The sequence below is a fragment of the Danio aesculapii genome, chromosome 20, assembly GCF_903798145.1.
Source record: "Danio aesculapii chromosome 20, fDanAes4.1, whole genome shotgun sequence".
NCBI classification, from domain to species: domain Eukaryota; kingdom Metazoa; phylum Chordata; class Actinopteri; order Cypriniformes; family Danionidae; genus Danio; species Danio aesculapii.
Window position 1 is genome coordinate 15,321,376 of NC_079454.1, and position 21,251 is coordinate 15,342,626.

General features: G+C 35.4%; 1 protein-coding gene across 3 annotated transcripts in view; it reads left to right on the forward strand.

Moving 5' to 3' along the window:
* The window catches only part of LOC130247579 (pumilio homolog 2-like), a 151,149-nt gene that overhangs the window by 37,898 nt on the left and 92,000 nt on the right, over nucleotides 1–21,251 (forward strand). For all 3 annotated transcript variants that reach the window (XM_056480878.1, XM_056480877.1, XM_056480879.1), the window contains exons 3-4: nucleotides 2,554–2,726; nucleotides 4,876–5,170. In XM_056480878.1, the coding sequence (XP_056336853.1) occupies nucleotides 2,554–2,726; nucleotides 4,876–5,170 (468 nt within the window). The remainder of the gene's footprint in view (nucleotides 1–2,553; nucleotides 2,727–4,875; nucleotides 5,171–21,251) is intronic.

The following is a 21,251-nucleotide window of genomic DNA, read 5'->3' on the forward strand; positions in this document are numbered from 1 at the left end:
GAAAGCAGTGAATCAATACTCATCTGCATACATCCTTGGACTTTGGAAGCTTTGTCGGTATGTGTTATGGTTGTTGTTCATAGTACTTCAATTATAATAATTTAGTTAGGAGGTTTTTGTAATTTGTATTATTTAAATACATTATAAATGTAATTCTCACCGAACCATTGTCACTGTATACTGATCACCTTTATCGCCTTATATTTTATTGCATGTTATTTGATAAGCAGAAAAGAGCTAGAAGAGCTAGATACAAGATATTTGTAAAATTTGTAAAATATGAAAAAGGACATTCCGTGTCTGAAGTTAATAAGGGAGAGTTTTAGTATAAATGACCATGAACCCATTACAGAGCAACTAAAATTCAATGATAAACAATAAAGCTACAGCACCTGGTGGTGTTCATTTAAGAACACTGTCAGGTATTCAGATTTAACATTTGTCAAAAAAAAAAAAAAACCTTATTGTCAAGTCACTTGAAAAGAAGTCTGCTGAGCATCTCAGCTGGAACGTGAATGCGAATAAAAATGGCGAGTTCAGACTGCATGACTTTAGCACCGATGTTGACTCATCGACAGGTTTTGAGAAATTGCTGACAAATGCCTGAAATCACAGGCAAATCGGTGCTTGTTCACGCGAGTAACAAGCACATAAAAGGCACGTTTCCACTATCGCGCCTAAAGCGAGCGAGCCAGGGCCAGTTGTGTTTCCACTGTCACTTCCGGGGCCTGATTGGGCCAAAGCAGGGCTTCCTCGGGGCCAGAGGCCGTCCTTTTTCAGCCCGCCGAATACTTTGGGCCATACCTAGGGCCAGCTGGGGCTTTGGGGCAGAGTGAAAGGCAGGGTTTTAGCGAGTCTTAAAAAGTCAAAAATTTAAAAATCGGAATTTAAGGCCTTAAAAAGTCTTAAATTCGCTGTTCTAGGTCTCAAATAATTTTGCACAGGTCTTATTCTTCCGATGTCCATGTAACACTACATCTAATGCTCATTTAAATTCTTTTTTGTTGTTGTTGCTAGGTTTTCTTGGTGTTGTAGTCACTAGTCCTATTGTAATTTGTGGTATTACAATTACAAATAAACCCAGGCAAAAGAGCAGCTCTGACAGCTCTGATGATGCCGCGAGCGGCTGGGTTTCTTTCTTTCGTTATTTTGAAGATAATACAAACAATTAATACAACAGAAAGACATAAAACTTTACAAATTATGTGTCCACTTTTGTAGGCTCAAAACAATAGTGTCATATCTAGAGAAAATAGCCTAAGCTATATTGAAATCTTTAAAAAGAATTACAAATATCGAATATAATAAAATCACATTAAATAAATAGACCAATATAAAACAAACAAAAGCTAAAACAATATAGGTATATACAATAGATAAATTAAACCGTTTCAAGCCATTTTAAACTTTAATTTTACAAAGGCCTATCAAAAAAAAAAAATTTAGTTAATTTCTAAAAACAATAAACAATAGAGGTTTGAAATATTATTTATAAAGTATTTGGACACGATGAGTTGTGCTCTTGAGGTAATTTTGGTTGGCCGACCATTCCAGGGAAACACTTTTTCACACAGGCTGTGCAGTTTTGGTTTTAGTCAGTTTTATATTTGACTATTATTTACATTTGTTTGATGAACTGAAACATTAAAGTGTGACAAACATGCAAACAATGAGAAATCATTAAGGGGGCAAACACTTTTTTACACCACTGTTTATGTGAGTTAACTCTTACATATCTTTCTTTTAAATTAATGTTAATATATAGGATGCTAAACAGTAAAATATTTGTGATTAAACATTAGTTTAGATTAATCAGAACAAAAGACAAAACTTTAAACAATCTAACAAAACTTCTTATGATCATGGTGCAAAAATTTATAATAAATAAATATGTTAGAGACAAATAGTCAATAAAATTTTAATAAAGGAAAAAACATGAGAGAAATTATAAAAAAAATAATAATGATTGAAATGTTGTTGTTTAATGTTGTAAATTTTGTTTTACAACACCTCATTTGAAAGTAAATGTATTATCTTTCTATTCCTAAAGATATTAGTTGAGCACACTCTTACATTATTGTTCAGTTACCATATCAAAATCCATGTTATCAAAGTTAAAGTCTTGGAATTTAACAATTTTGAATGATTTCCAGCCCTAGATATTTCTCAGTTTTTTTCCCATTGAGTTTCAGTCTTGTCTGCACTGACATGTTCTGGCTCTTTGTGAAAATATACAGTTACATTACAATAAAAAGGTAAAACTGATGACATTTAAATTTGTATTATTTGACTCTAATAAGTAGACTTAATAATCTAATTGTATAATATAAGAAATATAAATTGTTAAAATATAATTTTGTAACTCACATTGTCCAATCCTGTATGCATTTTTTTTTTCCTTTTTGACTAAGACTGAGACTAAGATTACATGATATATTATGTTAAATTTCAAGTATTACTGCATATAGATTAGATATAGAATAAATTTTTATTGTCATTGTTTTGAAGCAGCTAAAGAATCAAGTACATTTAATTTTGTTATGATAATTCCAGGGTGAAGCAGATGCAGATCCAGATGGAAGAGAAAAGGGAGAATCAAAAGAGAAATCTTCACCTTTTGAAGAAAACAAAAGTTCTGAGGTGAAAGTTGGAGATGAAGGGGATACCTCAAAAGCAAATGCCAGGGGATTGCTCAATGGACTGGACCGAGATTGCAAAGACTTCAAGTATGAATGTTCTTTTCCAAGTAGAGTTTAATTAGCAACATGGGCTCATATTCACAAAACATTTTATCTTGCATTAAGAGTTATACTAAAAAGTAGTATGAGTTTTTATTTAAAATCTTTCTCTTAACTTCCATCAACTTGCAGAAATTTTAAAGTCCACTTGAAATCAATATAATTTTGTCCCTTGAAGTAGGCTGACTTAGTTATATTAAATTGTTGTTGAATACAAGCAGTTATTTTAGATTTCAATAAATAAATTACATTTTTGGCTGTGAAAGTGTTTTTTTTACAGTGATTATTATTACTCATTCATTCATTTTATTTTCGACTTAGTATTATTAATCTGACGTCGCCACAGCGGAATGAATCGCCAATGTTTTACACAGCGCATGCCCTTCCAGCTGCAACCCATCACTGGGAAATACTCATACACATTCATTCACACACATGTACTACAGACAATTTTAACCCACCCAATTCATCTATAGCACATGTCTTTGGACTCATGGGGGAAACCGGAGCACCCAGAGGAAACCCACGTGAACACGGGGAGAACATGCAAACTCCACACACAAACGCCAACTGACCCAGCCGAGGCTCGAACCAACGACCTTCTTGCTGTGTGGCAAATTCTAAGTAAATTGAACCCCCCCCGACCGTACACAAACATCACAATTCCAGGGGAAGACAGGTCACAGGAGGTGGAACAGGAAATAAGATACATTTCAGGAAAGAGAGGCAAAAAAAACCTCCTTTCATATTTTCCTATTAAAATATTATAAAGATTTTAATCCAATAAAATATAGTAAACTAAATTGTAGTAACCATGCTGTGCCCATCATCTCTAATTTTCATCACTTAAGAACTCTTTTTTTTAAAAACTTAACAGATTTAGGGCCCTATCATACACCCGGTGCAATGTGGCGGAAGGCGCGACGCAATTGTTGATTGCTAGTTTCAGCTTGGTGCAAGAGTCGTTTGGATGTTTTGTGCCACGCTGTTTAAATAGCAAATGCATTTGCGCTCTTATGTGTGCCCGTAGGCGTTCTGGTCTAAAAAAGGAGGCGTGTTGAGGCGCATTGCTCGGGCGTTGCTATTTTGAGAAACTTTAATAGACTGTTCTATAGACCAGAACAAAGCCAATCTAAAGTCCAGCACAGAGTGCGTTAGTTCTGTGCCTCGCTTACACATTGATTAATACAGACAGAATGTACAGCAATACGCAAATATCTTTACATATGAAAAGAATGAAAATATTAAGGATATAAATAGGATATAACAAGGATATATATAGGATATAAATATAAAGGATTAAAATATTACAAAACATATTATTTTCTAGCCTACATAAATATAAAAACCATACTTCCATGCCTTCTTCATCTCGGGGGACTTTTTCAGTTTATTCATAACAATTTGCTTTTGTATAATGTTATTATTATTAGCTGTATTATTTATTATATGCATATGTATATTTGTTATATTAAAAACAAGCTTAGATTTGCTCACCTGTCAGGTTTTAGATCATATGGGGCTTAGCATATGTATTTGGATATAACTCAGTTTTTTGAACACACTTCGTTATTATTGTTCATTCATTCGTTTGCTGGAAATTAGAACTGAATTTAGAAATAGTTTTGAAACAAATCTTTGCGCTTAACAAACAAAATTAGTTATGTATCGGCTATCTGTGCGTACAAGAAGTTTCCCTATCCACGAGAGTGAAAGGGAAAGTAAAGAACGAGCAGGCTCATCTCTCATTATCATGCTGTAGATGCTCAGTTTAACTGTTTTCTTGCTAGTGAAATGCTCAGTTTTTACACTTACAAAGTCCGTCATCTAAATAGCAAATGCGCTACGGTGCGATGCAAAGGGAATCTTAAAGGGAATGGGAGATGAGACTCTGATTGGTTTATTCTCAAAACACACCTATAACTCATTAAGAAAATAAGCTCAACCCTTTTAGACCATGCACAAAGCGGATTTTTCCATCCTTAAAATAGCAAAAGTGCATTCCAACATGCCCTTAATGCTTTTGCGCCCTGCGCTTTGCATTTTGCGCATAGAGCCCTAAAAGTGTGAAATGCCTGTGAACTTTCAACAGTGTAAGAAGTATGTACTCTTTGAATTTAAAGTTTATTTTGTTTAGCCCCATTCCAGGTAGTCGCCAGGCATCCCCCACAGAAGGAGTAGAACGGCTTGGACCCAGTCAGGCTGGGCTGGAAATAATGGCACAGCACCACCAGCACACTCTGCAGGCACCCAACCTTGTTACAAACAAACCTCCTCCCGAGGACTTCCAGAGTCAGGAAGCCCAGAACATGGGTGGCATGGAGCAGCAGGCGAGCTTGGAGTCACTTCAGTTTGACTATGGTGGAAATCAGATCCAGTTGGACTCATCAGGTGCTCCAGTCGGCCTATTTGACTACAACTCTCAACAACAGGTACATTATTATAGAACAAAATATCTAATTAAACTTTCCAATTTTCAAGTATTTAAAAAATATGTTTTCTAAATATATTCTTTATAAATATACTTAACATTTTTTAATTGCTGATTGGAAGAACTGTCTCCTCATGACCAAACAAACAAATTGTCCAGCACTGATTTGAACAGATCATAACTGTCAACTTTGCAGCAGATATTGACAGGCCCGGATTGTCTAATTGGGAGCACTGGGGGAATTCTCTGTGGGCCAATTTGTGTTTTTTTCCAAATGGGACGGTGACTGTGTTGTCAAATCACTGATGAAATTCGGATGCTGTTGCTCATAGCAGCCCTACTATTTTGGTTATTTTACTGCAGCCTTTTCTCACAGCCCCACTTTTTGTATTTATTATTTACTCACTCCCCAAATTTATTTATGAATTATTTACCTGCAGCATTACTGACAGAGCTCAGCAGAATTAACATTTTTATTCATTAAATGAATAATGTTTTAGTTTGTGTTTAAACTAAATGATTTATGAACTAAATGTTTTATGTAGCATAATTTCGCAAAAACAGATTGTTTTTACATTATAATGTTTTAATATATTTAATCAGCATGTGATAGAGCACATAAATTATTTGTCACTAATTTTCTTTTTTTTTAAAGTTCTAAAATATGGTGTCAGAAACTCACAGTCGGCCATGAAAAATCAAAAAGCAGTGTCGTTATAGATTAATGTATTCAATTAAATTCAAGTTTATTTGTAGAGCTTTTTTCTCAATAATTAAACAACAAAGTAGCTTTACAAAGGGTGCACATTATGCAATATAATCAAATTTATAAAAGTTAAGGTTATTAGTTTATATAACTTATTTATCGTTTATAACTTTAATTAACTAAATTATTAATTAATTAAATTATTGCTTTTCAGAAAAGCCAGGGGGTAATGTCCTTCTCATAATTATATAATTTTCCATCTATGTACAATTGTTTTCGACATTCACGAATGACTTTTGGATATTATTCGTTGAGACCGTAAACTGTACCTTCAAGTTGTCTGCTTTGTTTTTTAACCAGTTCTTTGTGTTTGTAGTGTTCAAATTTTGCAATGATAGGACGCGGTCGGTTGTTGTTTTGTTGAGAACGGATGAGGTGGACACGATGGAAAGTGATGTTTTGTACGTTTCAGCTGGCTGTTTGAGTTGTTTTGTCAGTAAATTCCTTGATTAATTTTTCGGGGTCGCCTGAAGTTTGATCTGAGATGACTGTGAAAACTAGATTGTCACTCATACTGCGTGCTTGTAAGTCCAAAATGTTTTCTTTCAAAATGTATTTCTTTTCTGTGACAACGGAAGTGAGTTGAGTGGAAAGTGCATGAACTGAGTCCTTTAAGAAGTTATTTTCTTAAGTGAGAGTGTCTATCTGTTCTTGACTGAATTCTAAACTGTGACGAGTTCTTGGAATTCCTTGTGAATGTCTTCTATGAGTGTGATTCTTGTGTCGAGTCCGGAAAGTTTATTTTCGATTGAGTATAATATATCGCTTACCTCGGTGCAACAAGATGGTGAGGATGGTGTTGAATTCATACTTGTGGGTGAATCGGAATGAGGTCTCTTGGAGTTTGAAGAGGGATTACCTTTTTTGTTGTGATCTGGTGTGTCCATGTTGCGGCAGTATGTGTTGTAATGTGCATCGATGTATTCGCCGAGTTGATCCAGGATGAAAATGAAAATGTATAGTCCAGTTGCAATGATGTAGTCCAATTTTGGATAGGTGAACTACGCGGAGAAAAGTGGAAATAAAGGGAAAAAAGTCTCGGGAGTTGTTTGATGTCTAGCAGACGGACACGCAGGCTTGCAGGCTCTCGCGTTACTCAGTCATGGGTGTTGCCCTGTACCTCAACCAGCTTAGATGTGATAACTGCTTTTAACAGTTAAAGTTATTATATATAAACCCAATTAACCTGCAGTTGTATAGCATAAAGGTGATGTCCACGTGTACTTGTTTAATGATGTGTATTTGTGGGTTAAGTGTATGTGTTGTCCTCAAAGTCCTCGACAGTTGGCTTCATCTCTTCTCAGGTCTTGAATCCTATCAATGGTGCTGCACAATTTCTAGAGGCCTCGGGATGGGTATCCCCTGGTTGAAATAGAGAACAAAGAAAATAATTAGTATAGCTGCTGTTCATACTGTTCACTGTTAAAAAATGTGTTAAATTTATAGAAAATAACCGGCAGCTGTGGTTGCGAGGATTTTTCTGTAAAAAATACGGAAGTTTTATAGAACTGTTTAGATTTACGGAAAATAACCGTATTTCATTAATTGATACACTGTTCAGTTCACAAAAACATAGCTTAGTGCACAAAAATTTAAAGTCATTAAATGCATTAATGTGTTTATGCATGATTGCAATTAGCAAACAGATTTTCAGTCCATTTGTAACTACACAGTTACATTTAAACAAAAAAAGATACACCATTACATCAGATACTCTCAGTTCATCTTGGACTTGCACACAGACACTACTATCCTCCACAATGGTGACACACAAATTTTTTTACAGTATTTTGCTGTTTTATATTCTTGATTTTACGGAAAAACCGGCATCTGTGATTGCTGGTAATCTACTGTTTTTAACATTTTACATTCGTAAATTCAGTTTACAGAATATTTCTGTTAAAAATACATTCCACAGTCTGTATTTTTCATGAAACACATTTAACCCCTTAAAGCACAATTCTTACTAGTGTCCTCACTACAGAGGGTTGAACAGTGATGAAGTTAATGAGATAATTAAGTGTCTAATTAAAGGAGGATTGAGAGTTATTTATGAACATTTGTTAACAGCAGAATCAGTGAAGGAAAGAAAAACAAGACTAAATAACTCTAAATAAAATAATCATGAATTAAAATTAAAATAATTACACAATAAAACTTTTATTTCTCAAGATCTCAGCAGAGGATTACTAAACAACTCCACAAACATCAGGAGCTTCACTTATTATTGACCTTTGACTTTATTTCTGTCACGTGAACAAAAGCTCTTAATGAAATTTTTGTTGTTCATTTGAAGTCACCATGATGGAGGACAGCATCTGCTTTAGTTGGGCTCTTCAACTTCTTGTTTTAAAACTAGTCATTATTTTTGTTGCTATAATTAATTGTGTTGATCACACCATTTGTATAGCATGAAAATCCAAAAGAAAATACAAGAATGAATCTGATGAGATTAACTATGACATTAAAGCCACACTCACCTGCTTGTTAACTCATTCAATATCATGTTAGTTATGTGTGAGAAATTAATAATATAAATAAATGAAACCACTGAGGCTTCAGCAATTAATGACTGTTTAACAGGTCTAAATACACCATTTATAATATAAATGTTTGAACTATTGCAGAACTCAGAAATACACAGACATCAACAATTAGTCTTTCACTCTCAATAATGGTGACAAAAAAAAAAATCCAATAAAAAACAAGCCAGAACAATACAAAACAATCTACTGAAATATTACCCCAAGAACAAAATAAAATAAAGGCAGAGAAAGAAATTTTAAGAACATAAGGCTGCATAATTTATTCATGTTGCAATGCATGCTGGGAGTTTTTTTACTCTCCTGGCACCCAGCATGCCTTGCGCCATGAATGAATTACGCAGCTTTATTCTTTTTATCAACCATGCTTCAGTTTCGTATTCTGATTCTTGATGTCTGTGTGTCTTAATGTGCTGCTGGAGCTCTCAAAGTTTTGTGCATGACACTCTAATTTTTATAATTTTCTATTATTTACTTCCTAACTGTTTGTTGAAAAGCTGCAGTGTTGTCCTAAACTACATTTAAATATTAATATTAAATATTAATATATTTGCAATTCTTTTTTATGAATTAAATTATTAAATACCAGAAACTATATTTGTAACAAGTAAGTACATACAGTATAGTTTCTCATTGCCTTTCTTGCTTTTATCGATAAGTTTCAGAAACACAGTTATAACAGCCAGAGAAACATTAAGATAGAAGAGTAAAGGTTCAAGAGCTCAACTAAAGCAACCCCTGATCTCCATGATGGTGAGGTCAAATAAAACATTTTCAATAAAAAATATAAACCTCTGTTAATTATCAAATATTCTTGCAGATATGACAGAAATTAAGTCAAATTTAATTAATAATGCTGTTATTTAATGGAGTTGTTTAATCCTCTGTTTTAATTCAGTTGGTTTGGTTTGAGGCTGTGTCTGTAGTTTTATTTCTTGTTCTTTCCTTCAGTGATTGTGCTTGTTAACAGCAGTTGTTCATCAGTGTCTGAATTCAGTCATTTGTGGTCAATCACATTGTCTAGTCGACTAACCTAATTGACTAATTTAGGGACTAGTGAATAAATGTGTATGGCAAGATTTCAGACACTCTGCATACTTCCTCGAAAACAAAGGCTATTACAGTTATTTTCCGTATATTGTACAGAAATGAGCTGTTTAATCATTTAACAGATTTTTACTGTAAATTGAACAGACTTTTACTGTTAAAATCACTGACATTTTATACAGTGTATTTGAACAAGAGATGTCAATATATAGATGATGTGCTATAAATAATGAAAAAAATAGGAAAAAAAATAAATAAATATAAATGAAAATAGGAGTTATATAAACATATAACATATAAGCATGTAAAACATATATATACACTGTAAAAAAAAGTTGAACCAACTTAACATAAGGCAACCTATCATACACTTGTTTTTGACACCACACAACCCAAAATATTTTGTTAAAGCCCTTAGTTCTCCCAACAAAATTTTTCATGTTTACTTAACAAATAACAGAACAAAATATTTTTTGCTTGCTGAACGTAGAAAAGAATGACCCATAATGCATTCACTAATAATGTTTACGATTCAAACAAATGCACAAGACAAATCAAATCACTTTTTTTTAGTATTGTGTTTAAAACACAATACAATAAACATTCAGTATAAATTCAAAAAAGGTTTGACATGAGCCGTCTTCTGCATTTTACACGTTTGGACACAGCTATTACTGAATGTTTCCACTGATTTGAAAATGTAACATTTTGTAACCTTTGAAGGATGCAGACTTCAAAGGTGAGTCCTTCGAAGTCCACACAAGCCAAACCGAGCGTTTTGAAATAAGACTATCTAGCCTACAGAGGACAGATCTGGAATTATATTTCCTTTGATACATTCATGTACATGTAAAAGTGTAAACAGACATAAAAGGATTAATAAACTTTTAAAATTCTCAATACTGTTGTATTTTTTGATAGATCAAAACAAAGTCTAATAATATTGCATATTAGACCTCAAAGCTTACAGTTCAGTATGCTTAACATTTAAACTTTTACTGCATATAACCATGTATTAAAAATAAAAAGCAAATACACTTACAAATACAAATTTGTACAATTAATAATTAACCACCCCCCACAAAAAAGCAAGTCATATAAAGCTCAATATTTTGTAACAACAGTTTCAACAGTTTGTAACAAATGATTGGGCAATCCCATCTGAAAAAGGGCCTTATGCAGATACAACAAAATTAGTCTTTATTGACTGCAGTCTTGAAGAGCAGGTGCCGCTAAGATCTGTGATGCCTTCAGTGTCTGTGTCCTTTTAGCAGATTAACTAATGAGAAGCGACATCAATTAACATGTAAACTTTATTACTAGTTGTTGTTATTATTATGTGAAAAAATACAGCATGTACTTAATACTTTATGAAAGCTTGTTAATAAATATAGAAATAGGGCATGAAAAGGCTAATTTGCCAGACTCATCTTGAGAATGCAAGCCAATTTTTTGCCTAAAAATTCTGCAATGCCCTAAAAGCTGCCTTTTTGGATAGATGACAACATCGGTGACCTAAAAAAAGTTGTTTACAAAGGGTTTTACAATCTTATAAAGTCTTGTAAATTCAAACAAGGAATTACAATTGCTTTGAGAGTAAATTAGTGCTTTGAGGATGGTTCAACCAAAATAATCAGTTTGTACTGTTTTCATTGCTGTTAAAAACCCATGTGACTTTATTTTACGTGTAAAACACATAACAAGAATCTTGCTGTTTATCTTCTATACAATGGAATTTGATAGTGGTCATGTTTTAAAATATTGATAAATAGATACCTAAATAAAATTTGTTTCAAATGACAAGTTCATAACTTGACCGACTTGATTTTTAAGTTATATTTCATCTTCCTATCTGCATGTATTAATGTGAAATGGTCATTCAAAACAGGTGAAACCTATGTTTTTATGTAACTTCTGTCATACCTTCTTGACACAAATTGGCATACATTTTAAATTAATGCAAAAGGGCTTGACACAATTGAATAGTTGTAATAAAATGTTATTAGATTTTTTTTTTTTTTGACCATGAAATTTTTCCATAATTCTATTTTTGTGTTCTACCAAAAATATTTTATTTTCTATAGAAAAATAAGCATGTCCCTGTTTCTTCCACTGGGAATTCAGATAGAAATGATATGATGTTTAATTCATTGTTTTGCTTATTCTAAAACCTTTTTTGGTAATACTCGTGTGTTTAAAAAAATTGTTATTTGTTTAAAATAAAAGCTTTCAAAATTCTGAATGATTTGAAAAGTCAAAACAAGTGCACGGATATATATATATATATATATATATATATATATATATATATATATATATATATATATATATATATATATATATATATATATATATATATATATATATATATATATATATATATACACACACACACACACACACACACACACACACACACACACACACAAGTAATACTAAGTATTACTTGTGACCATTTCAAATGAAAATATTTTAGTTCAGTTTACTTTGTAAACTTTATTCAGAGAAGTGTAGAAGTATTTCTAAGTGCCTGGTGAATTGAGTCAGGAAGAGTGTGTCCTACGGGTGGTTTGTCAAGCCCACTCACCTGCATAGAGTACACTCACTCATCCTAGTTACGTAATGCTATTTGTAATGCTATATTTTAATCTTGTTTTGAACTGAGAGAGTGTGTTAAAGAGTTTAAGAGCCATATTTGAAAAGGCTTGACCTCCTTTAGTAGACATTGCTATTCTGGGTACTACCATACGTCCTGAGCTTTGAGATCTTAAAGAGCAGGTTGGACTGAAGAGAGACAAAATGTTGGTTAGATAAGATATCGATATGGTCATGTTTTCTTGACCTGTTAAGAACTCTGGCAGCTGCATTTTGCACTAACTGAAGTGTATTAATAGATGATGCTGGGCAACCAGCAAACAGAGCATTACAGTAATCCAACCTAGAAGTCATAAAAGCATGAACTATCTATTCTGCTTCTAAATAGACAGCATGCTTCGTAGCTTAGCGGTGTGTCTCAGATGAAAGAATGCTGTTTTTGTGACATGGAACATATGGTTTTCAAAAGTTAAGTTGCTGTCTAATATAACAGCCAGATCTTTTACAGTAGAGCTAATATCACTCTAATTGCAGGTTTAGTTGTGAAATCTGCTATGTACAGAATTTTGGCCAAATAAATAATACTTTTGTTTGTCAGAATTTTTTTTGTCTGAAAGCTGTCCATTTATATTTACAAACTTGTAACGGTCAGATACATATGACCTAAACCATCAAAAAGCCTGTCCTTGGACACCTGTAAAATTTAAGCTGTCTACGAGGATATCATGATCGATGTAAAATTTAAGCTGTCTACGAGGATATCATGATCGATCGTGTCAAATGCAGCAATGAGGTCAAGTAAAACTAGTAACGAGATGCAGCCTTCGTCAGCTAAGAGTAAATTGTTGGTTATTTTTAGTAAAGCAGTTTCCATACTGTGATGAAGCCTGAAACCTGACTGAAACGCATCAAAAGCATTGTTCATCTGTAGTATGGAGCGTAATTGGGCAGAAACAACTTTTTCTAGTATTTTAGATCTAAATTGAAGATTTGAAATAGGCTTACAGTAAGCCAAGTTGCTGGGGTCAACTTGTGGTTTCTTAATAAGATGCTTAATATCAGCTTTCTTAAAAGGGTTGGACATGGAATTGAACTAGACTTTGGTAAAAACCCAAACAATACAAACATAAAAATAAAACAAAACAAAAAAATCTGAAAAAATAGTTATGTGTAATAACAATGAAATGACATAAGGAGAAAGTATTGAAAGGCCTATCAATAGAAAGGGTTACTGACAATCAGTCGATCCGTCACAGCCCTAGTCTTCTATTTTATTTCTGCATAAATTCATGAAGTCTTAACTACTAATTTGTGGTGGAACATTTTGTTTAGACGACGACCGATTATTTGTTAGTTTAGCAACAGTGTTTAATGAAACTCCTGGCATTGTTATGGTTATTTTGTTACTATATATATATCTATATATAAACTACTACCACCATGCTTTATTGCTTAGGATCATGAGCAGTTCCTTTTCTTCTCCATACTCTTCTCTTTCTATCACTCTAGTACAAGTTGATCTTGGTCTCATCTGTCCATAGGATGTTGTTCCAGCACCGTGAAGGCTTTTTTAGAACTCTAATCTGGCCTTCCTGTTTTTTAGGCTCACCGTTTTCTTGTAATAAACCCTCTGTATTAACTCTGGTGTAGTCTTCTCTTGATTGTTTACTTTGACACACATGCACCTACCTCCTAGAGAGTGTTCTTGATCTGGCCGACGGTTGTGAAGGGTGTATTCTTTACCAGGGAAAGAATTTTTTGGTCATCCACCACAGTTGTTCTCCATTGTCTACCGGGCCTTTTGGTGTTGCTGAGCTTACTGGTGCGTTCTTTCTTTTTTCGAATGTTCCAAACAGTTGTTGGCCACGCCTGATGTTTTTGCTATCTCTCTGATAGGTTTGTTTTGTTTTTTTAGCCTAATCATGGCTTGCTTGACTGATAGTGACAGCTCTTTGGGTCTCATCTTAAGAGTTGACCGTAACAGATTCCAAATGCAAATAGCACACTTGAAATGAACTCTGCACATATCATCTTCTCATTGTAATTGGGATAATGAGAGAATAACACACACCTGGCCATATAACAGCTTAGAAATCAATTGTCCAATTACTTTTGGACCCTTAACAAGTGAGAGGCACATATGCAAACTGTTGTAATTTCATACACTGTTCACCTGATTTGGATGTAAATACCCTCTAATTGAAGCTGACAGTCTGCAGTTAAAGCACATCTTGTTAATTTTATTTAAAGTCCATTGTGTTGATGTAAAGAGTCAAAAATGTTAGAATTGTGTCAATGTCTAAATATTTATGGACCTAACTACACACATATATATATATATATACTAATAATATATATTAGTGCTGTCAATCGATTAAAAAAAATTAACTTATTAATCGCACCTTTTTTAAAAAATTAATCGCGATTAATCGCATTTAAAATACTGAAACTTGTAATTTTGGCTATTTAAATGTAAATTAATGTAAACTCAAGACAAAGAAACTAATTCAATTCAAAATACAATTTTTTATTCGAAATTTTGTTTAACTTGTAACACATTTCCTCATATAAACCACATAACTGAAAAAACATCAATATCCTCAAACCTAACAGTTGGCTTCAAAGGCATGTAAGTCCTGCTTGAATTTTAAAACAATAAATGCCAATAAAAACAACAAAAAAAAAGATTTCCATGCTGGATTTTAGGAGGACTGCAAAAATAAAATCCAAAATATTGGCACTGAAAAAACGGATAAGTAGAATCAAATTAGCTTAGTCCTCCTTTATTTTCAGCCAGTTGCTAAGACAGACACGTCTGTTGACATTATTTGGGGACAATGTGGCCCTTTCTCTTTTGGATGATGTGACCTGAGAGTGAGAACAGTCTCTCACAGGGCACAGTGGTAGCAGGAGGTGACAGATACTTGCGTGCTATTGATGCCAGCCTAGCATGCGTTGCTTCTCTCTCTGACCACCACTTTAGAGGACAACCCTCCATGTGCATTTTGGGCTCTGCTTTGTAGCGGTTCAGACATTGTTCTATGGACTCTTCCTCTTCATCTGACTCTGAATCGGAAGTAAATAGCAAGATGGAGATCTTTCTCTTTTTTGGTGGCTGTTGGTCTGTTGTCTTTTTAGACTCTTGTTTTTCAGGACTCTCTGCCATTAACAGCTTGCTTACTGAAGTCCACACCTCATTTCTTTCATCTTTGGGAAGACACTTCAGGTCTTTAAACCTTGGATCAATTACAGTAGCGATTTTCAGCCATGAGAGATTAGTGCTGTCTTTCCTTTTAGACAGGTCTGAGGTCAAATCATTTTTGAATTTAACTACATAGGCTGGATCATCCTCTGTGGTTTCCATAATTTTGAACAAGTGGCACAAGGCTGGCAATACCACTGAACAGGAGATGTACTGCTCTCCTCTCAGCAGTTCAGTTACGTGTCTGCAATAGAAAACACACGATGTTGGTATCAATTGCAAAGAAACTAATTTAAATACAAACACACTGCACTCTCACACTCACTCATACACACACACACGCACGCACGCACGCACACACACACACACACACACACACTTGGGGGAGATAACTCAGTGGCATATTATTATGTTGCTCTATCATAATAAAGGATTGTATTTCATTTACATTACATTGTTCAACACCAAATTTATTTCTTCATTTCTTCTACGCTTTTTAAATATTGTTTTACACTAATCTTAACTTATTTTTATTTTTGTTTTATGCCACATGCCGTGACAGCGGACACACACACACACACACACACACACACACACACACACACACACACACACACACACGCACGCATGCGTTTACAGCGAACAGCAAGCTCGCACACGCACACACACACACGCGCACTCACACGTTGACAGCGGACAGCAAGCTCGCACACGCACACGCGTTGACAGCGGACAGCAAACGCGCGCGCACACACACATACACAGAGAGAGAGAGAGAGAGAGAGAGAGAGACAGAGAGAGATTGGGGATAGACATGAGACGGAGAAAATAATATTAACCTACCTGCAGGGTTCAAGTAGTTCCTCCAGCTTTTGCAGTTTGGCGAGCTCCTGTGCAGTCAACATGGCAACATTGCTCTTTTGCTGAGCCAGGGTAGTGGTCAGTGGAGATTTGTATCGCTGAATCCGCTTAACCATTTCCAGGGTAGAATTCCATCTTGTTGTAATGTCCTGAACAAGAGATTCCTGTTTCTGTCCACATGCCACTTGATGCTGCATCAGTTCATGAGCGTTGGCTGGACTGTGCTTAAAGTGCCCAACAATCTTACGACATTTAGCTAGGACACTTTCAAATCCACTGCCGTGTATGGAAACCGTGACAGTTCGCTGCAAAATGTGGGCCGTGCAGGGCAGGTGTTCAAATTAAGTAGTCTTGCGGCAGCAACCATATTACGAGCACTGTCAGTGCCAAGTGTGCTTAACTTCTCGATTTTCCATTCTCTTGCCACATCGAGAAAACGATCCGCACATGCCTCAGCGTACTGTCGTTCCTCAGTTTTAGACACAGTTAGTGCGAATGAATGCAATTTCCATTCTTTATCAACGAAGTGCACTGAGTAGTTGTCATTGCTCACCGAAGTCAAGTGGTCCCCTGTGAGCACGATGTGTGTCGCCTGCTGTAATGTGTTCATCCTCCGTGCCTTCTCATCGTCATATAAAGTGTGTACTTTTGACATGATGGTTGCTCTTGAGGGCAGATCGTATGAGGTGTCTCCCGATGCAGTTTTAATTATGTCCCGCAGTCCATCGTCCTCGACTATGTTAATAGGTCGGCAGTTTTTAGCTATCCAAATAACCAAATCGTTTGTTACCTTATCGCTTACAGACCTCGTCATTTTACCACGAACGCACTCCTGCAATTTACATTGTCGACACCCTGAGATGGTTTCGGTAGGGTGTTTTGCTTTTAAATGATAAGTCAAAGACGAATTACTTCTGTGGTAATTAAATTCGGCTTTGCAAAATGCACATTTTACTTTTGCTTTATCCACAGAACCATCCGGCAGAGTTTTATAATGAAACTTTCCGTCTAAAGGTCCTTCCTTAATCGTATCCATATTTCTCTGCACGTTTAACACAGGTCGGCCACAACAGGAAATAAAAAAAGCTCAACTGCGTTAATTGCGTTAATTATTTTTAACGCGTTAATTAAAAATTAATCGCATGCGTTAACGCGCTAATTTTGACAGCAATAATATATATATATATATATATATATATATATATATATATATATATATATATATATATATACATTGTTATGTGCCGGGTCAAGCATGCAACAAATCAAGACAACCAAACTAAATGGAATGAAAATGCCCAAAATATATTTATTTAAACGTTACATAATAGCTGTTAGCCTCCACAAACGATTCTGACAGCTGTGAAAATGACAGGGAGGAAGGAGTCAAGCATATCATTTCTCGTGGCTGGGTGGCATCCTAAAACTGTCAAATGAGTTGTATTATTGATCTATTTTTTCTGTTGCTGTTGTATTCCTTTTGCGAAATGTATGCTTAAGATTTTTTGTTTTTTTCCCAGCAATGTTTGTAACTTTTCTTAATTCCTTTCTCTACCAGAGATTGCTCTATAGTTTTAAAAACATCTTCAAACTGTATAATTCAGACCTGTATAATTTTTTTTGTTATGTTAAACGTAGTGTTGTTTACGTTTTGGATGTCTGATGACTAGCTCGCTTTTGCAGAGCCAGCTGTGGTAGCATGGCAACAGAGCTGCAACATCAACACTCAGAATCTATAGGCACAGTTCAGCACGGTTCAGCACCTGCCGAGAATTCCGGGCCAAGAACGGTTTGTAATTGGGCCGCACCAACAACCGTAACTGTTCCAAACTGTTTTTAGAACGGTTCGGCACGATAGTGGAAAAGTGGCTAATGACCCTAAGCACACAGCTAAAATTATGGAGTGGCTTCACAAAAACTCTGTTCTTGAATGGCCTAGCCAGAACCCTGATTTAAACCCAATTGAGAATCTCTGGAGAGAGCTAAAAATGGCTGTCCACCAACGTTTATTCTCCAACCTGATAGAACTGGAGAGGATCTGCATGGAGGAATGGCAGAGGATCCCCAAATTTAGGAGTGGAAAAACTTGTTGCATCTTTCCCAAAAAGACTCATGGCTGTATTAGATCAAAGGGGTGTTTCTACTAAATACTTAGCAAAGCGTCTGAATACTTAGGAGCATGTGATATTTCAGTTTTTTTTTTTTTTTATCTGCATACTTGCAAAACTGTTGTAATAAAGTATTTATGCAGAATTTTATAATACTTTTTGGATGATTCTGGGATACTGAGGTAATGTTGAAGGTTTTGATCACAAGAGTTCAGTTCATCTTTATTTCTATAGCAAATAGTCAAAGCACCTTTAATGGAGAATTTCTATTAAATTAAAACTGCACCAATCCAGTTCTCATAGTTAAAGTTCAGTTTAGTTCAGTACAGTGTAGTTCAAATATCACTGCTTAAAGTCCAAACGAAGAGTAAATCCATTGATGTGCAGCTCTGCAAGTCCCAAACCAAGCAAGCCAGTGGAGACAGTGGCAAGAAACAAACTTCACCTATTTACAAAGTCTTGAGAGAAATCAGGCTCAGATGGGCACTTCCTCTGGCCAAACTTTTTGTGCAGAGATGCAGTCCAGGCACCAGAGGCTGATGAACGTTGGATGTCCATCATGGAGAAACTGCAGGTCTGAGTAGGTCACCGGCGGGTGTTCAAGCTGGCCCACGAAATCAATTCAATTCACCTTTATTTGTAGAGCGCTTATACAACGTAGATAGTGTCAAAGCAGCTTCACATAAAAGGTCATAGTAAATTGGAACAGTGTAGTTCAGTTTGTAGTGTTTAAGTTCAGTTTAGCTCAGTTCAGTGTGGTTTAATAATCACTACTGAGAGTCCAAACACTGAAGAGCAAATCCAACGATGCGCAGCTCTATAGATCCCGAACCATGCAAGCCAGTGGCGACAGCGGAGAGGGAAAAAAAAAAACTTCACTAAATGGCGGAAGTGAAGAAAAAAAAACCTTGAGAGAAACCAGGCTCAGTTGGGCACGATCATTTTAATTTCTCCGCTGGCCAAACATCTTGTGCAGAGCTGCAGTCTCAGTGGCGGAGACTGGAAGCTGGCCTCAGCGAAATCAATGCGGAAACTCCTCTTAACTGAGGTCTTTTAAGAATCAGTCTCACGCTTTCCACTCCTCCATGACCACCACAGCATCTGCTCAGGATATGGCACAGTCCAGGATTATGGAGACCTCAGGATGAGGAGAAGTAGTAATAATAATGTCTTTTGGGAAGTGTTCCTGGCTCCGGTTGCATTAATTAATGCAGCCTAACAGTCCTTTAGAGGATTTGGATTTGGATTTAGTTTTATATGTATGCAAAGAGATGTGTCTTTAATCTAGTTTTAAACTGACAGAGTGTGTCTGCCTCCCTAACTATGCTAGGAAGGCTGTTCCATAGTTTAGGTGCCAGATATGAGAAAGATCTATCACCTACAGTTGCTTTTGATATTTTGGGAATAATCAGTTGTCCAGAATTAAATGAGAGTAGTGGACATGAGGGGCTGTAATACATCAGGGGCTCCCTCAAATACTGGGGAACTAAGCCATTCAGGACTTTGTAGGTAGTTCTACAAAAGTTAAATAAAAAAATAATAATAATATTTGATAGGCAGCCAATGCAATGATCATATTTCTTTGTTTTAGAAAGCACTGTAGCAGCTGCATTTTGACTGAACTGAAAATCCATCAAGGGTTAGACAGTGTTCTAGGTTTTTGCGTCTGTGGTTTTTGGGTCCAGTAAGTAAGATCTCAGTTTTAAGCAGGTTTGAAATGGGTCTATATTTACTAGTTATTTGGGAACAAGCTGTGTTTTATTAAGTAAGTGGCTTAATGACAGCTAGTTTAAAAGGCATATAGTTTAAAAGCTAGCTTAAAAGGCACATATCCTAAAAGTAGGGTTGAATTAAGAATGTTAAGAACAGGTCCAGCAACTTCTGACACCTATGATAAAAATCATCTTTTGGAAGCTGTTTGTACAGAATTGTGTGTTGGTATAGTGTGTTCACAGTCATATTGGATTGATATAAACATAATAAGTTTTATTTTATTTATATTGTTGTTCAAATAATTGCAATAAGAGCTTTTTTCAATCTTTTGACTGGTTTGACTAAGTAATAATTAATAGTACACACATCACCTTCTGAATGAAGCAGGATACAATCACGGTGGTATCCTGAGGACATGTGTGTCATAATTCCAATTTATTGACAATGAAAATGAAACAAACTTTTTTCTAAACAGCACCATTGTGATGCGGGCATTTAAGATTTCAGGCAGCTGTCATCATGAATTTTGTCTGAATGCTGGAAGCAGGAACTGATTAGCAGGCTAATGAGTTCAAACGCAAAATTCTGCTCTGCAGTTTAGCCACTTTCTCCTGCATTCACGTTCATGTTTGTGGACAAAGGTTTAAATTTGTAAGGCAGTGTACCTGTACAATATAATCAATAAAACTCTCAGGGGAGTCAGGGTATTCTGGTGGGGAGAAGTAAATGCTGCTCTCATAATCACTCTCCTCTGCGTGTGCAGGATTACATTGCTAATGTTCAAATGAACTGGTTGTAACGAAACCCCCTTTTGTATGTAAACCCTTTTCTCTTTCCACACGTGACACTCCCACCTCAACACATCCGGAAACAGCCCATTTTTCTAGCTGCTGAGACATCATGACACCTTAAAGGGCATCTTTTTTTTTTTTTTTTTTTACAAGATTTTGTTGAAGTGTTTGTTGTCCCTAGAGTATGTATGTGAAGTTTTAGCTTAAAATACACTTTAGATAATTGAATGATCTGCTTGATGATGATCAAGAAGCCAAATCCTACCCAAATCCATTTTTTAAGAGACAGGTAGTTTTTATATGATGACAGATTACAACGTCCATACCGTATTAAACACAGATGTTGTTGAAATGTGTGGGTGGGGTATGCAAAGAGTTTTGTTGTGCAGAATTACAATTATTGCGTTGATCATCTGTAGCGCATACACACTATGTGGCATGTCTCAAACTGAAAGA